The 23,276-nt window shown below is 37.2% G+C and overlaps 1 protein-coding gene across 2 annotated transcripts; it reads left to right on the top strand.

The window, feature by feature from the left end:
- The first annotated feature begins 17,340 nt into the window (after positions 1-17,340).
- On the top strand, positions 17,341-20,690 carry LOC131063024 (uncharacterized). 2 transcript variants are annotated; one of them, XR_009111008.2, is made up of 5 exons: positions 17,341-17,456; positions 17,601-17,671; positions 19,044-19,139; positions 19,225-19,339; positions 19,508-19,878. XR_009111008.2 is itself a non-coding variant. In XM_057996791.2 (5 exons), the coding sequence occupies exons 3-5, from the start codon at positions 19,133-19,135 to the stop codon at positions 20,352-20,354; spliced, it is 348 nt and encodes a 115-aa protein (XP_057852774.1). In that variant the 5' UTR covers positions 17,341-17,456; positions 17,601-17,671; positions 19,044-19,132; the 3' UTR covers positions 20,355-20,690. The 2 variants fall into 2 exon arrangements, 1 of the variants encoding a protein (XP_057852774.1); XM_057996791.2 differs by lacking the exon at positions 19,508-19,878 and adding an exon at positions 20,129-20,690.
- Positions 20,691-23,276: the final 2,586 nt, after the last annotated feature.

Consider the following 23,276-nt stretch of genomic DNA (forward strand, 5'->3'; position numbering starts at 1 on the left):
CATGGACATGGCCAAAATGCGCCCAGGTCAGGGCTGGGGCGCCAAAATGAGAAATGCATTCACAAGTGGAAAATTCCACCTCTCCATGGACATCTCCAAAATGCGCCCAGGTCAAGGCTGGGGCGCCAAAATGAGAAATGCATTCACAAGTGGAAAATTCCACCTCTCCATGGACATCTCCAAAATGCGCCCAGGTCAGGGCTGGGGCGCCAAAATGAGAAATGCATTCACAAGTGGAAAATTCCACCTCTCCATGGACATCTCCAAAATGCGCCCAGGTTAGGGCTGGGGCGCCAAAATGAGAAATGCATTCACAAGTGGAAAATTCCACCTCTCCATGGACATCTCCAAAATGCGCCCAGGTCTGGGCTGGGGCGCCAAAATGAGAAATGCATTCACAAGTGGAAAATTCCACCTCTCCATGGACATCTCCAAAATGCGCCCAGGTTTGGGCTGGGGCGCTGAATTCAAGAAGGCATTCACAGGAGGGAAATCCATGAATCCTTGGCATGGTGAAAATTTCACCCAAGCTAAAAATTGAAATTTTGCCTAAGGCACGGAATCCAAGGAGTCAAGGAGGAATAAAAAGCATAATTCCCCTCGGGCGAATTTTCGATTATCCTATTTTTAGACACCAAATCCCGACCAAATATGGAAATTTTTATAGATTTAGAATTGGGGTGAAAGTCTTCATCCAATGGACCTGGCTCCTAAATTCTAGGAGGATCCCTAAAAAATGGGGATGTTGAAAAAGAGACATGGACAATTCACAAAGTGTTGGAAATTCCTTCATGACACAGTTCCTGAAAAACGTGAAAATTTGGCAAAGTAATGGAAATTCCTTCCTCCAAGACATAATTCCAGGAAAGGTGAAAAATTGACTAAGTGTTGGAAATTCCTTTCTTCATGACAGAGTTCCCGAAAAAGGTGAAAATTTGGCTAAGTGTTGGAAATTCCTTCCTTAACGACAAAATTCTTGGAAATGTGAAAATTTGGCTAAGTGTTGGAAATTCCTTCCTTCAGGACAAAATTCCAGGAAAGATGAAAATTTGGCTAAGTATTGGAAATTCCTTCCTTCGGGACAAAATTCCAAGCAAGGAAGAAATACACCCAAGGATGAATTGAACATAAAATTTCTAAGGCAAGGAAGGAATCAAGGATGAACTGAACAAGAAATTTCCCCTCCAGGGAAAAATTTGAAAAATCCATTCTCGGGCATCAAATCACATCCAAATTTCAAAAGTTTTGCAGATTTGGATTCGTAGGAAAATTTTCTCTCTCCTGGACCGTGGAACCCTAATTTGGAAATTTTCCTAAAAAATAGGAAATGTGCAGAATTGATGAAAAACCTTCTCTGAGCAAAGGAAAGTTGAAGAGACTTCAGGAAAATTCTTCCTGAATCGAATTTTCCCTCTCCAACAATTCTAGATGTGCAGGAGCTACAACGACGGGGTCCACTTGCATGGCGACGATCTATTGAACACGTGGCAGTAGAGTGGCACATTCATTACTGGAATATTTGACCAAATGGCAACCCGATTATTGCATGTTGAATTTATGGCAGATTCCTTTTGCATGCAGCCGCCGCATGTGGAAATGATGGAGCATTTATGACATAATGGGGTGATTTTTGCATGGATGAATATTCAACACATGTTGGGCGAATTTGAAGGAGGTGGTGCATTTAATGCGCGGTGGATGCTGTTTTGGGTACTTTTGAATTAATTGGATATGGGCATGATGGGTTATTAATTGGAGATTCCCACCTTGTTGCATCATGTGTGGAGAATCTTTTAGGGAAAACCCTAATTAGGGTTTGCATGTAAGCATGGCTTGAGGCCTATATAAGGGGATGACCCCCTCATTTGTAAAAAGGGGGGAGCTTTGTATGAAATTATTGCGATAAGTTTTTGAGAAAATAATAGTGAAACATTGTTCTCTGATGGTGTCCACTTGAGTTATTTTTTCAAAACTTGCATGGTTTCACCTTCCTCACTTAGATTAGAAGTAGTAAAGTTCTTTGATTTCAATGGAGAATGTAATGGTGTCTGATGAATTTCCATGGTTCATACTTTTTGTATCTTGCTGATTATAAGTTGCAGTGTAAAGTTAGCCTGAGCCACTAAACTTGTGCTAAGTTCGGTTGTGGATAGTTGTTTGGATTGCGCTGTTTAGGGTATTCAAACACACTTTCTCGATTTGAAAATCCTTCAATATCCTCAGAAGATTGCATCGGTTCTTGCAGAGTTGTAGTTGAACTTGGCGAAGAAGAGCTTGGTTTATTTGAAATTTGTCCACCAGAGCACTATTCATTGTTATCACTGCCCTTAGGAGTAGATTTAGATCCTTCTGAACCCTTTCCCTTTTCTTTCAGTTCATTTTAGTCCGTTCGAAGCAATAGCATCACATAATTGCCATATCCGATGATTGAGTTCCAGCCACAACAAAGGGGTGAAGGAATGATGCAAACGTAAGGCCCCTTGGATTACCAGCAATCACATCAGCCAACTGAGTCACATCCATAGCATAAAGGAACCTTGGAGTCGATTGTTTGAACTTCTTGCAATCGTACATTGATCAAGAGAGAGTGAAGTGACCGTTTGGCAACTTTATTCTGTGTTAGACGCTGTCATAAAAAACACGTCAACAATCCTGATCCTGAAATTTGACTAAGTCTGGAAAATTGAAGAATCCTCCAAAAACTAGATTTTGCATTATAACTCCTAGAGGTCTGAAACCACTCTCAAACATCCTGACAGTATATATGCAATATAACTTGAAGTATAAGTGACATTTCTTATACTTTAATGTTATATTCCATATATAAATCCGGACGGAGAGACCAAAATGTTAAATTTCGCTCCTGACCCTTCCAAAGGGTCTGAAGCAAATTCCTCTATATGACATTCTACTTTGATCCAAACTTAGAACTAACTCATTCCCAGGCATTATTGAGGGCAAAACACTTATTTGGAGTGAAGAAATATGAAAATGAAGTCAGGATTTGAGCATAAGGAGGAATTTCGCTCCTGACCCTTCCAAAGGGTCCAAAGCGAAATTCATATGAGACCCTTTTTTCTTCACAAAACCTTGAAGTGATTACTAGCTTGGGCTGGAGGATGATCAGGAGAGGCCTAATAAGTTATATCCAAGCGAAAGAAGGGAGGAAAAAGGTGAAAATGAGCCTAAAATGAGAATTTCGCTCCTGACCCTTCCAAAGGGTCCAGAGCGAAATTCACTTTTCCTCTATTTTGCTCTTTGATATGGCCAAGTTTTGGATTTCTGAGGCATGGTTGAGGAGGCTTTGATGCATAGTTGCCTTTGAGAAGAGGTTTGAGGCGATGAAGTGGTAGAAATCAACCCAAAAGGAGAATTTCGCTCCTAACCCTTCCAAAGGGTCCAGAGCGAAATTCCCTATAGGTCCTATCCTTGGCCTAGGTCCAGAGCGAAATCCTCAGTTTGACCCCCTATCTTGCCTAAAATGATGAAAACAACCCTGTTTTGAGCTAAAAGGATGGCAGATGGATTTGATTATTGTGAGGAGAAGTGAGTTTGATCAAGCTTGAAGGCAAAGAGAAGCAATGGAGTGTGAAATCAACCTTAGTCAAGAAGTTTGCTCCTGACCCTTCCAAAGGGTCCAGAGCGAAATTCCAAGAACACACCCATTTCTTCCTTGTTTGGACCAAGATCTTAGTTCCTCGGGAGTATTTGGAAGTTAATCAACATGTTTTGCCTTAGGAAGTGAATGAGGGCGAAGGGAATGAAGAATCAAGCCTCAATCTTGAATTTCGCTCCTGACCCTTCCAAAGGGTCCAAAGCGAAACTCCTAAAATCTACCTTTTCCTCTCAATTTTATGTCTAGCCAAGTGTGGATCAAGATTGAAGATGTCCTTAGGCATGGTTTTGAGTTTCTTATGATCACCAAACGTGAAGGAATTGAGCTGAGACTAGAATTTCGCTCCTGACCCTTCCAAAGGGTCCAGAGCGAAATTCTTGAAGGACACCTATTTTCCCTTGGAGATGGTCAAATCCTTGGTTTTTATGGCATAGATAGGTGTGGAGTGACGTGTCCTTGCCTTTTTGAGGTGGTTTGGAGTTGAAAGAATGAAGAAATGTGCTCAAAACTAAAATTTCGCTCCTGACCCTTCCAAAGGGTCCAGAGCGAAATTTTTATAGGGCCTGTCTCTGGGAAGGATCTTGAGCGAACTTCATTTTGATGTCTTCTTGTTGATGTTTTAAGGTAGAAAATGCTATGTTGAATGAATTTATTATGTGTCCTTAATCACCTTTTGGTTTGTTTTGCAGATGGAAGAAGATCAGGACAATGACTACCTATTCCAGCCCATCATCATCAAGGACATTCCAAAGGCATAAAGGAGGACCCAAGGTGTTTTGAAGCGTTGGAAGACTTCAATTGTTTGAGGAGTTGCAAGCTAGCCTCAAGATCTCATTCTACCACACAAAGGAACCACTTAATGATAGAGAGGAATGACCTTACCAACACTTCAAGGCGAGGTATGCTACCGGAGAAAAAACACTTGACAGTGAGGAAGCCTCATCAAGCACATAGAAGATCAAGGAGGTACATCATTCTTCGCATCAAGGACAGAGGAGGATCAACCAAGATACAAACGTCAGACAAGGTGGTATCCTAGTCACTTTTCCTCTAGTCGGATTGGTCCACCTCAAAATGTCCAGATTCAATGTACCTGACTCATCGAGGACGGCACAAACTTCGAGGCACCTACCCCTATTTCCTATTGGTTCTCAAATATTGAATTTAATTTTCTCATTGGCTAGGGAAGTTTGTTATAACAAACCCTAATTAGGGTTTCTGTCTTGTAATCCTAGCCATTGATTCTAAGTCAATCAGAGCCACCAATCTGTAAAGGGCTCTCTATATAAAGCCCTGGCTCCTCATTTGTAAAGGTTAATAGTTAATAGTCAGAGAATAGGAAATAGTTAGAGAGAATAGTCAATAATTAGTAGCATTTTAGAGTTGAGTAGAAAGAGAAGGCAAAGATTGTTGCTAAGAGATTGTTGCAAAAGACATGTAAACTTCATTGAAGGAATGGTGAATTCTATGTGTCGATTCTACAATTTGCATGGTCTCTATACTTCTCAAATTTAATTTCATGTTATTAGATGAATGGAAGAAATTTGTATGATCAATGGTGAAATTTGTATATCCATACTACTAGCGGTTTGTTGATTGTTAACTTGCCTTGCGTAGTCAATTGGAATCATTCAGCTTAAGCTTAACTTCAATTCCCGCTTCTTCATTGATATGCATCAACCTGACGGTGTCTGTGCTTGTAGCGGTGATCTGAACATCATAAAGCTTTCCTTAGAAGATCGCACTAACCTTGTGGAGATGATCCTAGCATGTCAAAGCAAGACTTAGTTAAAGTTTCATCAAAGGTCATCCATTGCTCCTACATTCTTAGTGTTAGAATTAGATCCTTCTCCAACCCTTATCCTTTTCCCTTTTTTAGAAATCAAGGATCAGTAAAGACCCATGTTCCAGTGATATCCAAAGCAAATCAGACGCTCAGGTCATCGAGTGTAAGTCCCCTTGTGATTCCAGCAAAATCACATCATACCACGAGAAGCTTATCCACATGTAGAGACCCTACATACAAGAACCTTGGAGTTGCCTCGATTGATCCTTCGGTGAGATCTTCAGCAGTCGGGAAACTTTGTTCAAGAGAGGATAAGATACCTTGGTATTATTTTATTCTGTGTTCGCATGTGCATGAAAAACACATCAACACTATCCTAGTAGACCATAAGATACAATCACTTCTTTGGAGATGCCTTGCTGTTCCATCATAACTAAACTGAATTTCTCAAACAAGTCGGTTGCCTCATAACCAGGTCGACTGTCAAACATATTGATTATTATTTGCTGCTTAAATCCTTTAATAAGAATATCTATGTTTAGTCTTCATATATAATCGTAATGCTTGTTTATTGTTGATACTTAAGGAATGCCACTATATGGGGAATGGTCTTCTAATTTTATATCGGCGGATATCTTCCATGTCTGTAATGCTTCATTGTTCCCTAATGAATTGTAAGTTATCCTTAAAGATAATACAAGGAGCTTTCTCACTATTAACAATACTTGATGGAGTCTTGTTTGGGGACATCACATTTGTGCAACCACATTAAGAGGGAACCCGAGCTATCTAACCACAAAACACTGATTTGCATTCTATAGGGTTGAAGAGAAGCAAGCTTATGGAGATCCTTGGTAACATTTACCAGGACATAGGGAATGTAGTTAGAAATAGAGGAAGCCAAAAGACTTGTAAATGGGAATGAGGCATGGGTGATGGTACCCAACTTCAAGCAAGTGTTTGCATGAGAACTGGATTGCAAACTCCAATTTGTTTGCTAAAATGTAGATTGATATTTCTGCCTTAACTAAGATGTTTATGAAATGGATAGTAGAAAGGAAGAAAACCCCAAAGAGGGAGAGGAAAAATACATAGTTTAAACAAGAGGATAAAGAATCCTTTAGGCTTGTACAAACTTTCAAAGTAGGAACCAACTTGGGAATCCAGCCTTACAAAGGGCAGGCGAATGCAAAGAAGATTATCAATCAATGTAGTTTGACAGTTTCATTGAAATCCATTGGTTTTGTGAGGGGAAGAGAATTGCTTTTGCTCAATCGAATATTGCTTTAACATGTCTGAACAGGAAAGAAAGAAAGCACCAAAAGATGAGGGATGCATATAGGAAGTCAATTCTCAATTCTACCCCATAACATCCAAGGAAGAGTAACACCTCTAGTAATCATGTTTCCAAAAGAGGCAAAGGCAAAATATGAAATAGTATGTCTTCAAATTCCAAAAGCAAGCCATCCTTTGGAGTGTTTTCCAAATATCATCCATAAGTCTTGTTAAGTCCCTTGAGGTTTGCATGATCATTCAGAAGGAGGTGGTTCTTTTTTTGTGAACAGTATTCAAATTCGTGTAAAAAGACAGTTTGCATTGAAATGAAGGGAAAAACTAGAAGCATTTGAAAGGTGGTAGTACAACTTCGACATTCCAAAAAGGATGTTCCAAGAAAGGCCAAAAGAAAGGCAAAGGGAATTAAAATCCATATTTGTTTTGAAGAATGATGGCTTCACAAGAACTATTGCAAGTATTATAATATTGATGGATATAAGGAGATCAAATGTTGGAAGTTGCATCCTAAACTCCATCCATAGAATAAGAAAGAAGAAACTGATGTGTACCATGATGCAGAAAGTTTCAGTAGTAGAACTGCAAAACTTGGAAAAGTATTAAAAGAAAGCTCTTACTACTTACATTCAAATAAAGATGTGCAAGGTTTATACTTTGTTTGATTCATCTATATGAAGAATTTGATATTTGAAGCATTTATGTTGGCAAGGATCCAAGGGGGATGGAAAACCTTACACTCACTCCAAAATAGATGTAGAAGAGCTGAACTATGGGATTGGAAAACTAAGAAAACTCTTTTTGGGCTTCTTGTGGTTCCGGTGGTATTATACGGATGTAAGGTATGGGGCAACAACACTCAGGCAAGAAAATGGCGACAAATAGAGAGATTGCAAAAACATTTAATTACAACTAGCCTCAAGATTAAATCATCTATCCCATATGAGATAGTCCTAGCGGAGGCAGTGGCTTTCCCTATTGAGGCATCAGCTATGTTCCAGCTGCTAAGTTATTTAAGAAGGTTAGAAAATATACAGACACATCGCTGGCCAAAAATGGCAGTGGGAGAAAAACTAGATAAAAGGAAGAGCACATGGATGAAACAAAACATTAAATGGATGAATAGGTGGGATATTAACATAAAAGATTTCTGATTTCCTGAGTAACAATGGAGAAATAAAAAAATACGTGCAAGAAAAATTCAAAGAAAACATGTGGGCAGGTCAAATAGGGAGGAAAAAGGAATATTATGTCAACAATTTCAATCCCACACATGACCACCCACAAAAGAACTACACGGGAATGGACATAAAATGGAAAGCCAAAATGTTAATTGCTCAAATAAGGACCAGCTCGCATTAGCTTAGATGCAAAACAAGAAGATGGATGATACCTAAAGAGGAATGGGAAGATAGAAGATGTAGATATTGCACTCAAGGGGTGGTGGAGACAGAATGGCATTATATCATGGAGTGTTCAGCCTATGATGATATTCGGATCATGTTGAGACACTAAATGTAAACACCTTGAGTAACCTATTTGACAAAGAAAAGATAACAAGAGTTGCAAATTTCTTGATCAAGATACACAGCAGGAGATCCAAGATGCAGAAGGAAAAGGGGGTTTAGCAGTTTTGTTTGGGCTTTGCGTGCTTCCTTTGCTAGCTATCCGTGGGTCCCATAGGCTCTTTGGCCTCATGGATGTTATTATAAACATTCATTCATTCAGAACCAATATCTTCCATATCAAAGCTTGTTGCGTTGTTCACATAAAGAGAATGAATTGCAACTGAATAGGTAATGAGAAATTGAGTTTGCAGTATCAAAGACTTAATGATGATCTTGACATGGCACTTTATGTATGCAAGGTTATCTTGACAGCCTCTACTTTATGATAGAGATGCAAAATTTACTTGAAAGGGAGATCAACTATTGTTTGTTTAAGAATTGAAATCCTTTATTTATCAATGCCTATAAAGAAAAGCAGAAAAATTTCCTTGTAATTGGTTTAATATGACAATGTTAAGAATTTAGATACAAGTAAATTACACGGAATTATCAATTATGTATATCCAAAATCTTTTGTAATGTGGAAAGGAGCTAGAGAGTAAAATACCCAAAACAGTGAATTACATTCATCTTCCCCCTCCCACCTCCCCTACTAACAATGCTGAAGGTGCTTATGGTCTAACTAGATCCCCTTGCCATGTGTGTGTTATCAACATACATGAGGAGAAACATTGTTAGTACAATCACTACTAGTGGAGGTCATCTTGAGATGACTTAAAGCACAAATGGGTCGAATGCCACCCAAAAAAAAATTAAAAAAAATCTAATTTATCGTGTTTGGAAACAAGGGAGAAAGGTCGATTAATGCTAATAAGAAGTTTGTGGGGTTGATGATCAAGCCTAAAGATGGAGTAGAATCAGAATCAGAGACTTCCAATGCAAGTTGCAACAGGGAACATAAGAAGAAAATTGAATAGTTGTTAAGTCATATCAAAGGTTGGTGTTCCTAGAGCCAAAATGTTTTCTTTTGTGATATGGTTGAAGCCAAAAATCACACTGTATATGGTATGGACAATAAGTCTCAGAACTTGATGAAACGAGAGAGCTTTTGACCAAGGAGCCATCAGACCTAATCATTCCCTTGTGGAGAGCCTACAGTTTTGGTGCCCAAGAAAGATGGTACGTTAAGAATCTGTATCCATTATAAGTCTCAAAAACTATTACCGTCAAGAATAGATATCACAAAGAATGTCAATGTAGGAAGATTTGTGTAAGATTGCATTCGTATCAAACATGGTCTGTATGAATCGCTAACAATTCCCAAGCCACCTTTATGAGGTTGATAAATGATGTTTTGAATCCCATTCTCAATTCATTTGTGATTGCCTATCTAGATGGTCTACTTAATTTTAATATGGGAGGAGCATTTGCAATATTTGCTAGAAAGTATTCAGTACTCTAGAAAAGAATGAATTGCTTCTAAATTTGAATGGCTCACCACTCACTGATATATTTAGTTTTTGCAGTTTCCAAAAGTGACGTAGTTTTCTTATATATGCTTAGTTTGTTTCTTAAATACAAGGTGATAACAATAAATGTCAAGTGGTAGCTGGTAAAATGGCATTGACACTAGCTTTCCTTTTGCTTGTGTCATTGAATTTTTCTTTTCTTTTTGTTGAGATGTGTTCCTATTCTTATTGTTTGTTGAATTCCAAGGTAAAACAGAGAATTAAAAACCACTTAGTATGGTACATGTGAAATTCTTGAACAAATGGGAAAAAAATGTTTAGATTAGACCTTCCTCCATAATCTTCTATGCTAGATGGTGAAGGAGGTTTCTTCTTGTCTTCCATTAAAGATCTTTTGCTCAACATTCAAAAAATTGGACAAGGATGCTGTTTTGTAGGTGGAAACATTGAGGAGAGAAGAGTGCAAAATATCGGTAAGTGGGATTGAAAGGATAATGTCCAAGCAAATAGTGGGGGAATTGGTTTCTCATCTCTTGTGTCCTTAAGCTTTTGGGGAACAAAAGCCCGTAAATTGGGGACATATGATCTGAAATGGGTCAAGAAAGTTAATAGTTAACTAAGCCACTAGTCAAAATGATAAGTATGCAACTTGAAGACACTTTGGTTACCCATCTAATATAATTAACAAAGAAAATAGAGTTAGGAGAAGATAAAAAAGGTATGGGACAGTTGCAGAATGGTTCAAGGGTGATCTAGACACACAAGGGCTCGAAGAGCAGCTGGAAAAGTGAATTACCCAATAGGTTGGGCTACACCCTAAATAGTTTGACATGTTTAATGTTTGTTTGTAGCCGAAATCATCATTTGTAGATCAAGGCATCATGATGAGTTTTGTCTGGGTATAAAACCAGCTTGTTATGAAAATACAATAGACTTATCAGGTCTAAGTAAGACAGAATGTTGGGGTTTTTCTCTCTTCAAAGTCCTATGTAGTCTGGAATCTTTGTTTGAGGTATATCTTGAGTTTGAGTGTATGTAGACCCTTGGTGGACCTTGTGTTTCTTCTTGGTTGAAGGTTTTGAGAACTATAGCATATAAATAAAGAGTAGAAGAGTGCATAGTCTTAAAACTTGTGATTTGGCAAAAGTCAGTAGATCCAATCTTGACTTGGACTCAGCAACTCAACAAATCAAGAAAATTTCCTAAATTAATTAAAAGAACACAAATATCCTTACACTATCTAAGAGATTTTCAAGAAATCAGAAATTTAATGCTAATGCTAAAAAAAAAAGAAAAGAAAAAGAAAAAGATAACTGAATAAATTTGCAGAAATTTCTCTTCTTCAATCCCATCAATCACTAGCTCATAGAGACAAATTCAGTTGTGAATGCCAAAGGAGGGTGAATGCAGCTAGATAGACAAGTTTCAGTGTTTCCTGCATAATTTTAGCAGGTTTGGATGCACCTGCTATGTACAGGCGAGTTTGTGGAGGTTACTCGCCAAGAAACTTGGTGAGTACTCCTTACGAGCTCGTATATGAGCAGTAGTTGAGTCGAAGTGTGAGTCACTCAGCTGCCTTTTCCACTCCTGAGAACTCGTGAGTGGAGGGAGTATTGAAACCATGGAAGAGTGTATTGGTGCAATCTCCAAAGTAGCAAGCTATAATAACAGTATTAATTAGTTGTCAGTGTTCTTGGAGGTCTTGTGAAAGAAAACACACTTGTAAAGTTGCAAAAGATATGGCAAGAGAGGGTGTAGCCTTACACTTTTAGGGTTTACCGACAATGAGTTTGTCCAGGGTAATTCCTTGTGTTTTTATTATTATTTTTAACTGTGTTCCATTTCATGCTTGTTTTCTTTCCTGTTACAACCATCTACAGTTAATTTCAACGAGTAAGCACATTTGTTAGAAAATCCACCGTTTTCTAAACAAAACACTTAAGAGGCAGCAAAGATAATCAACTAAGATTAATTTATATGAGATGAGATTTCTGCCAGTGAATTAGCTATGGAATGTTTATCCTAATTAAAGTTAAAAAGAAATAGAATTTACCAACACATACACATGATAATAGCAATCTACAAGAAACCTGACAAATAAGAAATGGAATGTCTTCATTGATGTGTATAAACATGATGTACATGGTCTCTAGAGAAAGCATGAAACAGATGAGATTTGGCTTTAGAAACTCAGTGGAGATCCTTAATCAACTTATAACAGTATGTACAAACAGGAATAAAAGTTGTGGTGGTTGGTCTCAATGGACACAACATGGACAGATCACAATTCAAAGTTACAATATCATACATAATATCATTCCTTTGTTCACACTTAATAGTGTTAATTATAATAATGACAAAAAATTGTTCTACATATATGATATAAATACATGCTTCTTTAGCAAACCTCTGATACAGTATAATTGGGATAAATGACACCAAAATGTGTGTGAAAAAAATACTTTAAAACATAAAAAAGTCAGAGCTCCAAGTATCGATGTGGACATAAGCACAATAATTTTTATCTTAATAGTGGGATACAACAGCAATCTCTAATGTGAGATCAAATATGAATCATATGCATTAGAAGGGATGCAACTTGCCACTCTATTTAATGAATATTCATTCTTGTTTCATTTATGTGTTTCTTTTGAGTTTTTTCTTTTTGTTAATAAATTTTGGTGTGGTACTCTTTGGATTATGTACCATTTGTATCCGGTACATCTTTCAACCTTACATAAATTGTGCCAGGATCAATCTTGACTGATACTAGGCACGGGGAGAAATTTGTCTAGAAGGTGTAGTAGGGGAGTGTATACAGCATAGTTGAACTACTCGCGACTCGGCTCGACTCGCCAAGCCCCTGAGAAAAAAAATTGGCGAAAACTCGGGAAAAACTCGGAAAAACTCAGTGAAAAACTCGGCAACGTAAAAACACGCTTAATTTTAATAAAAAATGCATTTTTTTGCAAAATTTAATGAGAAGATGCATCCAATGAGTCAATAAATGATAACACAAAAGAAACAAGCTAATTCTAGATATATTTAAATGCAAAGTGTCTACAAAATAGCATCCTCATGAGAAATGCTGATGGCTGGAAGCAAAATAGTAAATAGTTTTTGTAAAACCAAAAGTAAATACAACTTCCTCTTCCCAACTCTAGCTAAAACTAGTTTCAAACTTTCATCATATTTGAAATTTCATCATTCATACTCATAGTTTCAAACTTTCAACTCTAAAATGTATAATACCAGGATTTCTTCAATGCTAATTATGTTGTTATATGGAGCCTAATCAGACTCGGAGGTTAAATTTTCCCTACTTCCATCAGCGTAGTTTCCCCCTATGTTTTTCGACGGGGGTCAAGGGGCATCGCTGAAGGATCCTGAAATTTGACTAAGTCTGGAAAATTGAAGAATCCTCCAAAAACTAGATTTTGCATTATAACTCCTGGAGGTCCGAAACCACTCTCAAACATCCTGACAGTATATATGGAATATAACTTAAAGTATAAGTGACATTTCCTTATATAAAGAAGAAAGATATAAGGAAATGTCACTTATACTTAAATGTTATATTCCATATATGAATCCTGACGGACAAACCAAAAAACTCGGCGATTACTTGAGGGCATAGTGGACTCTCGGTGTGGCCCTTCCAAGTGAGTTTGCCCCTTCTCAGCCCAAAACCATATCGAAAAACAAAAAATACATGTATTTTTTGCCGTTTTCGGCTGTTATGCTAACGCAGAAAACTCGCCAAAAACTCGGCAAGTTTTCTTGGCGAGTAGAAGTCATTACTACTCGCCAGGTCCAAAAACTTGGCGAGTGACAAAAACTCGCCGAGTTTTCGGCGAGTGTGCCATCTATGGTATACAGTAACAGAGCTTCAGATATATGTCTGAAGGTGCCAAGATTTACATGTAAATTGCCTATACTTCTGGAGGATTTCTAGATCTTGGACCTTCAGTACAGATGCCACCTTGTGTTGAATGCTCTGCCAAGCGCTGTTTTAATTTCATGTATGCGGATGTGGTTCACTTGTCCTTATATATTTAATACACCGTCCATATCTGTACCTGCCCTGGCTAAATAATATGTCAACTTGAACATGACAAACCTATTTTTCCTCCAAAGGGCTGACTCCAAGAAAAGAGCTCATTTGACATACATTTAACCAGCAAGGTTTTGTCTACCATTAGTACAAGTGAACTTTCCCTTATCTTTTTTCAATCATGTGCCTGGATTCTTTTAAGTTTTTAAGTTTCCAAGAAGTGGTGGAAAATCCTGTCAGGGCAAAAATATCAACAAAGGATCTTTGGGGATAAAGGGAAATTCAGCTAGTATAAGATGCACATGTTTGTTCTCTTACTAAGCAGGAACAGCTTTGCTCATCTTTGAAAAGTTACAAGATGCTGTAGCTTTTTCATAAAAGAGTATGAAATAGCTGCATTATGTTTTAATTACCCGCATTATTTTTTCTTGAGCTGCTTTGAAAATTTCGCAATATGATTATAGATTTCAGTTCTGTACGAAGATAAAGCTTTTGCAAGCATGGTACAGCATGACTCAGACTTGCATTTACTTGACAAGACTGATTGCCAAGTTGACTTGGGCGTGGACCAGACTGAGCACCAAGACTTATCAAATTGAGAAACAAAATTTATATAAGAAAACAGGTGCATGCGAGCACAATTTTTTTCTTATATATGTAGGCTTTATCCTATCCTGAGGTCCTTGAAAAACTGTCTTATCTGGATGAGTACCGACATCTGTATTGTAGAAACTTGGTTGCCCACCCAATGGGTGCACAATTCCAAAAGTTTCTACTTTTGTTGTAGGCCATATCATATAAGGGAACAATATCAGCAACAAATGCAAGAAATAACTATAAGGCTTAGAACAGCAAAAATGTATACCAAAGTGAAGCCATCACCTCCATATAAAGTCTCCCATTGGCAATAATCTTCTAAAAGCAACATTGTTTTACAGAATTTGTAAACAGGGAGATAGCGGAATGCAGGGACATCAAATGTTTCTCAAAATTTGCAGATGGTGGGGGTCAGCAGTACAAATAGTATATAATATGATATATTTTAAAATTAGTTATAAATATAAAAAATTAGTAAAAGGAAATATTAATTTATCATTACAAGTAAATAAATAAATATTGTCTTCGGACATGTAGTGTGACGGTTAAAACCTATGTTACCCGGGGATGCGTCGCCGTCCCGGAGACGTCCCAAGGACAGGGGACTCCTAGGGGACGTCCCCATAAATTCTGCATATAGACAGTGAATTTTGACAACGAATTCTATAAGCAATTTGACTTTGACTCTCAATTTAACACTAATTTGCCATAAGAACTCTGCTGGTTCTTATATGTTAAGGTTCTATAATGTATATGTGCATGTTTTATCCATGTTTTTATATGAATATTTTAAATTTTCCTATATGTTTTAATTTTCCCTATTTTTATATAGCCGTCTCCTTTGCCATCCCCTTTGCCATCCCCTAGCCGTCCCCAAAATTGACAAAAAAAATCACCGTCCCGGAAACGCATACCCCCGTCCCCTGCCGTCCTTGTCCCGGAAACTCGGGGTAACATAGGTTAAAACACTTTGTTGCTGTAGCGGTCACCAAGGTTGAAATCCCTGTTGGGCCACTATGTTCGCAGGCCTTGTGTCTTCATTGGGCCATTGTGCTCGCAGGCATTGTGTCTTCACTGGGCCATTGTTCTCGTGGGTTTGAACAAGTGAAGTGTGGGAATGAGGTCCCTTGTTTGTGGCCTCACCAGTTCATAGCTCCAGTCAAAAGCGTTTCACGTGGAGCTGGAGGGCATGTCATGCCAACGTCGCTAGTCATGTTAAAGAGTTAACCAGGCATTAAATTAAAAAAAAATTAAAAAAAATAATATTAATATATATTTAAAATTTTAATATATTATGTAAATATAGTTAATATATTTTTATATATATTAGTATTGTAAATATATTAGATGAACAATCAATATGAAATCCCTTGTTCAAGGGGGTATGAGATAATTATTTATTGTACCTGATCTCCAGTTTGCTAGTAATTCATTTGGCAGTTTCAAAGGTGTTTGCCAGGACGGTTAAGGTGTGTGTTAGGGCAGTTAGGCTGTTCATTCGTTCACTGTAGGAGTGATAATCCTTCCCATGCAAGCCAAAAGCATATTTTTTTAAGACTTGTGCACAATAATATCTTCTTTCCTAGGATGCTCTGGATCATCCTGAGCCTTCAACAACCTTTTGCATGTCTCCTTAATGTGTCAAATTGACACAAATGACTTTCCCACATAAAAAATACATTTTGATTGAAATCCCTAACTGAAATGGAAATTGACCTCTTGATCATTATCAAGATCCAATTTTTGGATTGAGTAATGAGTATTCTTATGTATTTTTAATATTATATATATAAATTGCACAGCTGAACCTAATTGTAGCTAATCCAAGATTTTTTTTGTTTTAATGACAAACCCAGACCTCAAACCCATATCTTACCTTGTACTCAAACTGGCAACTTATTTTATTTGCAAAACAAACATTGATGATTGAAAATTGAGAGAATCTCTTTGCTAGTATCATATTTGCAGAAAGCCTCCCTATCATGGAAAATGCATCTCCTATTAAGGAAGTTTGTATCTTAGTACTAGTTGAAGTGTGTATTAGGTGTAGCTGTCTCCCTAATGTTGGCTGTGATGTAGTCTATATTTGTCACACTTTTTCGCCCCTAGTATACATTCCAAGGTAAGAGTACTTACAACATGCTGTTATGTGCCCCTAGTATATGGGTTGTAGATTGAAGTACCTACCAGCTGCAGCCATAATCTCCACGTTGATGAGTATGCAAAGGTATTCCTATTAATGGAAGGTTTTTTTGTTACAGACGATTTCTTGGAGCCATAAACCAGTAAGTGCAAATCCCTTTTGGAGAAAATAATGAATGCCATATGGTGCTTGTCACTAATATGTTTGGTGATACCCTGACTGCACCTTGAGGATTTGATAGAAATACTTAAACATGATGATACCTTGTCGATGAAGAAATAGGTGATGATTAGTGTGTAATGAAATCTCATGACACAGTTTTGCCACTATAATGAATTACACGCTTGGATAGTGACCACAAGCTAGAAGGACCCACAAGGCACGACATTACAACTGCTGGCAATGTTAGTGCCAAAGAGAGGGAGGATGCTAACACACCCACTGGGGAACTTACTTGCGAAGGCCTACATTTGGACTGATATTTTGGTGTATGTTATGCCTCATACACACGCATAAAAGTTAAATTATTTGTTTTTATGTTTTGGGATGTAGAATCATGACTCTCACAATAGCTCTAGATTTCATATAAATTTTCAACTTTTTGTTGTAGACATATATCTTATCCACACTAGAGTCTACAACTTTCTACCCGTTATTCATTTACCTTAATTTAGCTATTTATTCTTCTGTTGGACCTGATTTGGATAATTTATGCTTTAACATGAATGTTATAAATCAATGTCTTTTTTAAGACTATGGGGGTCTTGTGTAGGTCATTGGGATGTTGATTTCTGATTTACTGTGGTTTTCATAATATGCTTCATTTGTTGTTCTGCCATTGGTATTTCGTATATGGCAGATCTGATAAATACCATTTTTCATACATAGGTTAGGATAGAGGGATCTGTAGAGAAAGTTTCAGAGGAAGAATCAGACGAGTACTTTCATAGCCGTCCACGAGGAAGTCAAATTGGTGCACTTGTCAGCAACCAGGTGCAGTGCTCTGTTTTAGTCATTAAACGTGACTCCTAGGTTTTGATTTCCTGACTCAAATTACGCAGCTTGCAGTTTCAGTTTTCTTCATAACTATTGTTAATATTTAACATGATAGTATTTTGTACCTTTACTTTAGTGCAGAGTTCTGTGATATCTGGAAGACATGTGCTTTATGAAGCTTACGAGGAACTTCAAGCCAAATATGCAGATGGGTGTGTCACTAATCATTTTTTCTTTGAAATTGCTATTGGTTTGTCAAATTGATGTTCACTTTTCAGTGTTGACTATTGCTTGGATCACAGAAAAATGTTCCGAACAGTTGTCTGTTATAAGTTAATTAGAAATGATCATAAATGTACCACCTCTGTAGACATTTATCACTGTTATTTGTTAGAGTAATTAGTCTGCATGCCAGGTGAACCAGGATATCATTTATTCTAAGGGAACACCATTGTTGAGTGAAGAGAGCAGTTCTCCAATCTGTTTCATTTTCAGTTTTATATTTTAAAAATATAATGAACCAGATATATACAGACTTGGAGTCTGGAGGGTGTGCCATAAACAAGTAATTGGTGGTACTGAAAGTTCCAAAAAGCTATTCCATCCTTCATCCCACAATCTAAAATACTGTCTATTTTCTATTTCCCATGTTAAATGCATGAGAAGATTACCAGAGAGCCTTTGGATATATGCTTTTCAGGGATAGGTAGAGGGATTCAATTGTCAGTTGTAATATCTTCAGTGGCATGTGGGCAATATTTCTCTCAGAGAATGGAGCTCCATAAATCAGAGGGGTTGTCGATTAACCTCCTAGCTCAATATTCGTTATGAACTTATGAATCATTCAGATTTTCATGGGTGCAACTTGTTAGTTCTCTTGGACCCATTATTTGGATGTTTTTCGTCCTAGGAAAGATCCCATAAACCTGTTAATTAGAGCTTTCTCCTTTAGATGCCAAACTAGGTTTTCCAATTTCCTAATGGAAAAATGGGGATTTTAAGGAAGAAGAGGTTTTCATCATTTGAGGTAACATCTATTCTCTTCTTGGGGGAAGAATTGGACCTTCAATGAGAACGGTGGTGTATAAATTGCGGTAGTTCTGCTTTGCAAACCTCAGAGGGTTCATTACAAATAGTTGTTCGGAAACTTGCGCATTGGGTAGATCGAACGAGTGAGGAGGTCATGGCCTTCTTCTGCAACAATTTAACTATAAGAGATCAGGTGTCTAGTTGACTATTAAATAAATGATGAGGAAGGGAATGCCTTGCCACAAAGGGGGAGCAAAAGAATGCATTAGTAGGGGATCGGGGGAAAGAAAAAGGTTTGAAATGATATATTTGGGTTCAGTACAATATTGTTTGAAATGATGAAGATGAATATTGGGTAAGCATTAGTTTCCGTTTTTCATTGAAATGCAGATGGTTATAAAAATATGTTTCTGTTAAGCTTCTCATAATATTTTGATTTGACGGTATTTAGAATCTAATTCTTGATTGCACTTCATTTTTTCTTAGCTTTCTTAAATATTGTGGATTGTTTTAGGTTGGGATTGTCTTGAAGAAATTAGCTCATTGTATGTGCAGACAGCTGATTCCGAGACCAAAGCACTGGGGTGGTTTCCGTTTAAAACCAAAAGCTATGGAATTTTGGCAAGGGCAAGTGTCACGTTTGCATGATAGGTAAGTTTGTAGCATTTAAAATTTTTCTGCACTGATATAAATTGTAGCTGAACTTGTGTGCAATTGCCAATGCTTATTATGGCAGGTTGCTCTATTCACAAAGTGAAATTAATGGGAAGCAAGCCTGGAAAATTGAACGATTGGCTCCATAGCTTGAAAATTACAGGTTTTTCTCAGCAAAAGTTAACGAATACATTTCTGTAAGTTAGCATCTATTTGCTATAATTGGATGTATAGTCTTTTATAATTGCTTCCAGTGTCACAATTTATATGCAGCTTTCCCCTGCTTTTTTTGAAGTGGACTGTAGACAAAATTTAATGCTTTTGAGTGTTAATGTGGCTTCTTTAATTGCTGTCATCTTTTCCAGATTCAGAATACCATATCAAATTTTAGATCCGGAAGGGCCATGCACAATCTAATCTTTGATCAGCATGGAGATTATTGTAGTTGTAGTTACTAAGAGTAGTGTTAGGTTGTTTTAGCATTCAAAGGCGCCTATCATGTATCACTAGATAAAATTCCGAAATTCACCTTAATGGACCTTTTAGTCCACAAGGCATTTTCAAAAATCTAATTGTGTAATTCTTTTCAGTTTCCTCTGTTATTGAAGACTATCACTAGATGAAATTCCGAAATTCACCTTAATGGACCTTTTAGTCCACAAGGCATTTTCAAAAGTCTAATTGTGTAATTCTTTTCAGTTTCCTCTGTTATTGAAGATTATTAAACTTTGTTTTATATTTTCATTAAGGCAGAAAAAGCTGAAGGAAAAATGATGTTAAATTCTCTATAATTCTGCTTCTAAAGCCTTTTCCTTGAATTATTGCTTTTGAAGTCTCTTTAACATATAGATTTATAAGAATTTCTATCAATAATAAAACACCTTGCCTTTCTTCCCTTTTCATGAGTTTTTAAAATTTCTTCCTTTTGTTTGGATATAAACATATTCTTGTATTTTATGAAGTCCCTTTGCTTGGATCTGTTTCAGGGCTGATTCTGGTTCTAGCCCTGCTGGTCCTGCTGGAGCTGCGTCGTATGCTGGTCACTCCATGGTTGCTGGGTTTCCAGCGCTAGATTCGTTGGAGTGGCAAGATGAGGCTGCTAGAGTTGAAGACGGTTGGATTAAGGTTAAAGGCAAACATTCTAAGCGGTCCTCGCCTTCTTTTGACATGATCCATCGATCCCACAAGAAGGGTTCTATAGGGAAATCCTAAGTTAGGGGGGTTGTCTTTACCCCTGTGGGCAGCTGGAACTTTCTTTGCTTTTTTCTCTCTGCTGCCCTTTGTTTGTTATGGTTTGCCTGCAGTTGGTTCATAGTTTGGTTTTACTTCTCAGGCAGCTTTTCTCTTTGGGGTCTCTACCCTTTCTTTGTTTTGTTCCGTCTTGTCTTGGTTCCGTTCCGTTTTGTGAACCTGATTGAATATCTCATGTTATGGGTTGCAGGAGCCCCTTTTAAAACCTGTTTTGTACAAGGTTTTGGGTCCCTTAAAAACTTGTTTTTACTCGATCAAAAACATATTCTCGTATTTCAATTGAGAAAGCTTCAAACATTCGCCCGCATTGGTTTCCCATTTTTCTACCATGCAAAAAGCTAACACAAACACTAGTTCACCTTGTACATATATTGAGAAGACATCATGGTTGACGACAGACATGAGCAATATTTCTCAATGACAAAGGAGATACATAATTTTTTTTCAGTTGCCAAACTCTTAGTCTGAGCTAGACACATGGGCGTTGTTATTTTTGGTGTAGAATTATGTCTAGGTTGATATCCCAATAGCATCAAAACAAAATCAAAGAACTTGTAACTACAAAATATTTGACCTATGACTAACAATCAATTGACTATGATAAACTTCTATAAAAGCCTTTCTATTGATTCATATTAATAAATTTTCATAAAACAGAAATGGAATATATTTCTATTTGACTGCATACTACACTACAAAGAACAAGTTTATGATTTTTTTGGCGTGCAGTTGCGCGCATTATATATCAAATTTATTCGATTCTTTAGGAGGAGAATGAAGCAAGCTGCTTTAAAAGAGGAAATGTCTATTTTTAAGATATATATATATAATCTTTTTATTATATATTAGCATTAAGTTTTCAGCTTATAATCAATTGAATGTTGTTTAAATATTTGTTTCACATATCTCATTTTAGAGTGTCCTTTAATATATTTTTTTAAAGGGATTTTTTAACCCATTCCTTTTCCACGATGTCTTGGGGACGCCTTGAGGATGTTCTTGGGCAATCCCCTTTTGTAGAAAATTCAAGGAAATGTTCCCTATGACAAGGGACGTTTGGGCTCCACGTTGGGGATGTTTGGTCGTCTCGAGGACAAAAGGGATGCTGGGGACAACCAGACGTCTCCAATGTGAAGCCCATTTTTAAAAAAGCACACAATTAGACCTTTTAAAAGAACATTCTTTTATGCGTAATGTGGACCCTGGTGTCCCAGCTAGCCCTAAAAGAAGAAAAGAGATTCATTTTGCTTCATTATAAGTGTTGTTTGTGAAAACTAAGAGAGGAGCAGTAGGGTTTGAAGGAAGAACATTTTTTTTTAGCAGGATCAAAGTAGCAGCTGCAAAAGAGATTGAATCTAGGACAATGGGATTGCAATTTCTTCAAAGAGGTAGGTTACTTAACCTTTTATTTTATTTTTTTCATTTTTTCTTCGAAGTTTGAAGCATGAAATGTCTCTCTTTGTATTCTTTTTTGTTTTTTGTTTTTCATTTTTTAGTTTAAATTTGCATTAAATCTCAAAAACAACATGAGCAATAGTAAGAATGAAGTGGAAGAAATTGAATTCAATACAAGTGCAAGTGTTGACGGTGGAAGTGGATAACAAACGGACACATTTCAATGCCCTTCGAAAATCTTAGAAAAATCTGCAAAGGGCCCTTTGAACAAAATGAAACGGCTCTTCTCCAACTTGTTACAACTGTGGATAAAAAAGAAAAAAATTCAGGAGGGAATAAGGTTTTGTTTTGTCACAATGCAAGGAGTTTAGAGGTCTCATTTTTTGAGTGTTGTGGGGTTAAAGTTTGTCCAAAAATAAAAGAGATTGAGATGATAGAGGCTCATAGATTTCACATGGAAGAAAAATGAGGAATTCAAGGTGTAACAAGGCCAACACATTCTTTTGCAAGTGCACAATCATCTAAGTTTATGTTGTCCACGATTGGTAGTAGTGAAATTGCCACAAAAGAAAGGAGGAAGATTAGTGAAGGTGAGAAGCCAAGGATAGTTGAAGCTATGCTTAATGTGCAAGCGTGAGATGCAACAAAGTCTTCCATTGCCAAATTCTTTTTTGTTCATGCCATCCCATTTCATGTGGCCCATTCCTCTTATTTCAATGATCAAAGATGTAGCCTCTATAAATCCCTTATCTGTATCCCCTGGAGATCATAATCTACACACTACCCTCCTGGACAACAAGTATTCCAAGGTTAATTTGCTAATGAAGGATATGAGGCAAACTTGGATCAAGATAGGTTGTTCTATTGTAATTGATGAGGAGATTGATATTAGACATCAACCACTCATCAATATCATAGTCACATGCCCTATTGGCTCTTATTTTCTCAAAGTTGTGGATTTTTCAGGGAAGTGTAAGAATGAAGACTTTTAGTTTAGCCTTTTGAGAAATGTTAGAAAGGAGGTTGGGCCTTCAAATGTTCTATAGGTGGTCATTGATTCAACACTTGTGTGCAGATTTGTTGGTTTAATGGTGGAAGGTCTTACAAGCACATCTTTTGAACCCTATGTTGTGTTCATGCATTGAACCATGCGTTGAAAGACACGGCAAAAAAAGATTGGGTGAAGCAAGTGGTGGCAGAAGCTACAGACATTCAAATGTTCATTTGCAACAACCATATCTCATTTGCTCTCTTTAGGACATTTTGAATGGAGTTCCTCAAACTTGTTGAGACAAGATATGTAAATTACTTCATTTTGTTAGAGATGATGCTTGAGGTGTGTGAGCCTCTACAATTGATGATGGTGAATTTAAAGGGGAGTAGATGGCCTAATTCAAGCTCTACTTAAGGAAAAAGCAGTTAAACAAAATTTCCATGATGAGGACTGGTGGTCCACTGCGATGTAAGACGCTTCTGATTTTATTATTA

Source organism: Cryptomeria japonica, chromosome 2, assembly GCF_030272615.1.
Source record: "Cryptomeria japonica chromosome 2, Sugi_1.0, whole genome shotgun sequence".
NCBI classification, from domain to species: domain Eukaryota; kingdom Viridiplantae; phylum Streptophyta; class Pinopsida; order Cupressales; family Cupressaceae; genus Cryptomeria; species Cryptomeria japonica.

Excerpts from the sequence above, each read along its gene's own strand:
- LOC131063024 (XM_057996791.2), top strand. Across the intron at positions 19,340-20,128 it reads AAGTTAACGAATACATTTCT|GGCTGATTCTGGTTCTAGCC; the intron begins GTAAGTTAGCAT and ends GATCTGTTTCAG.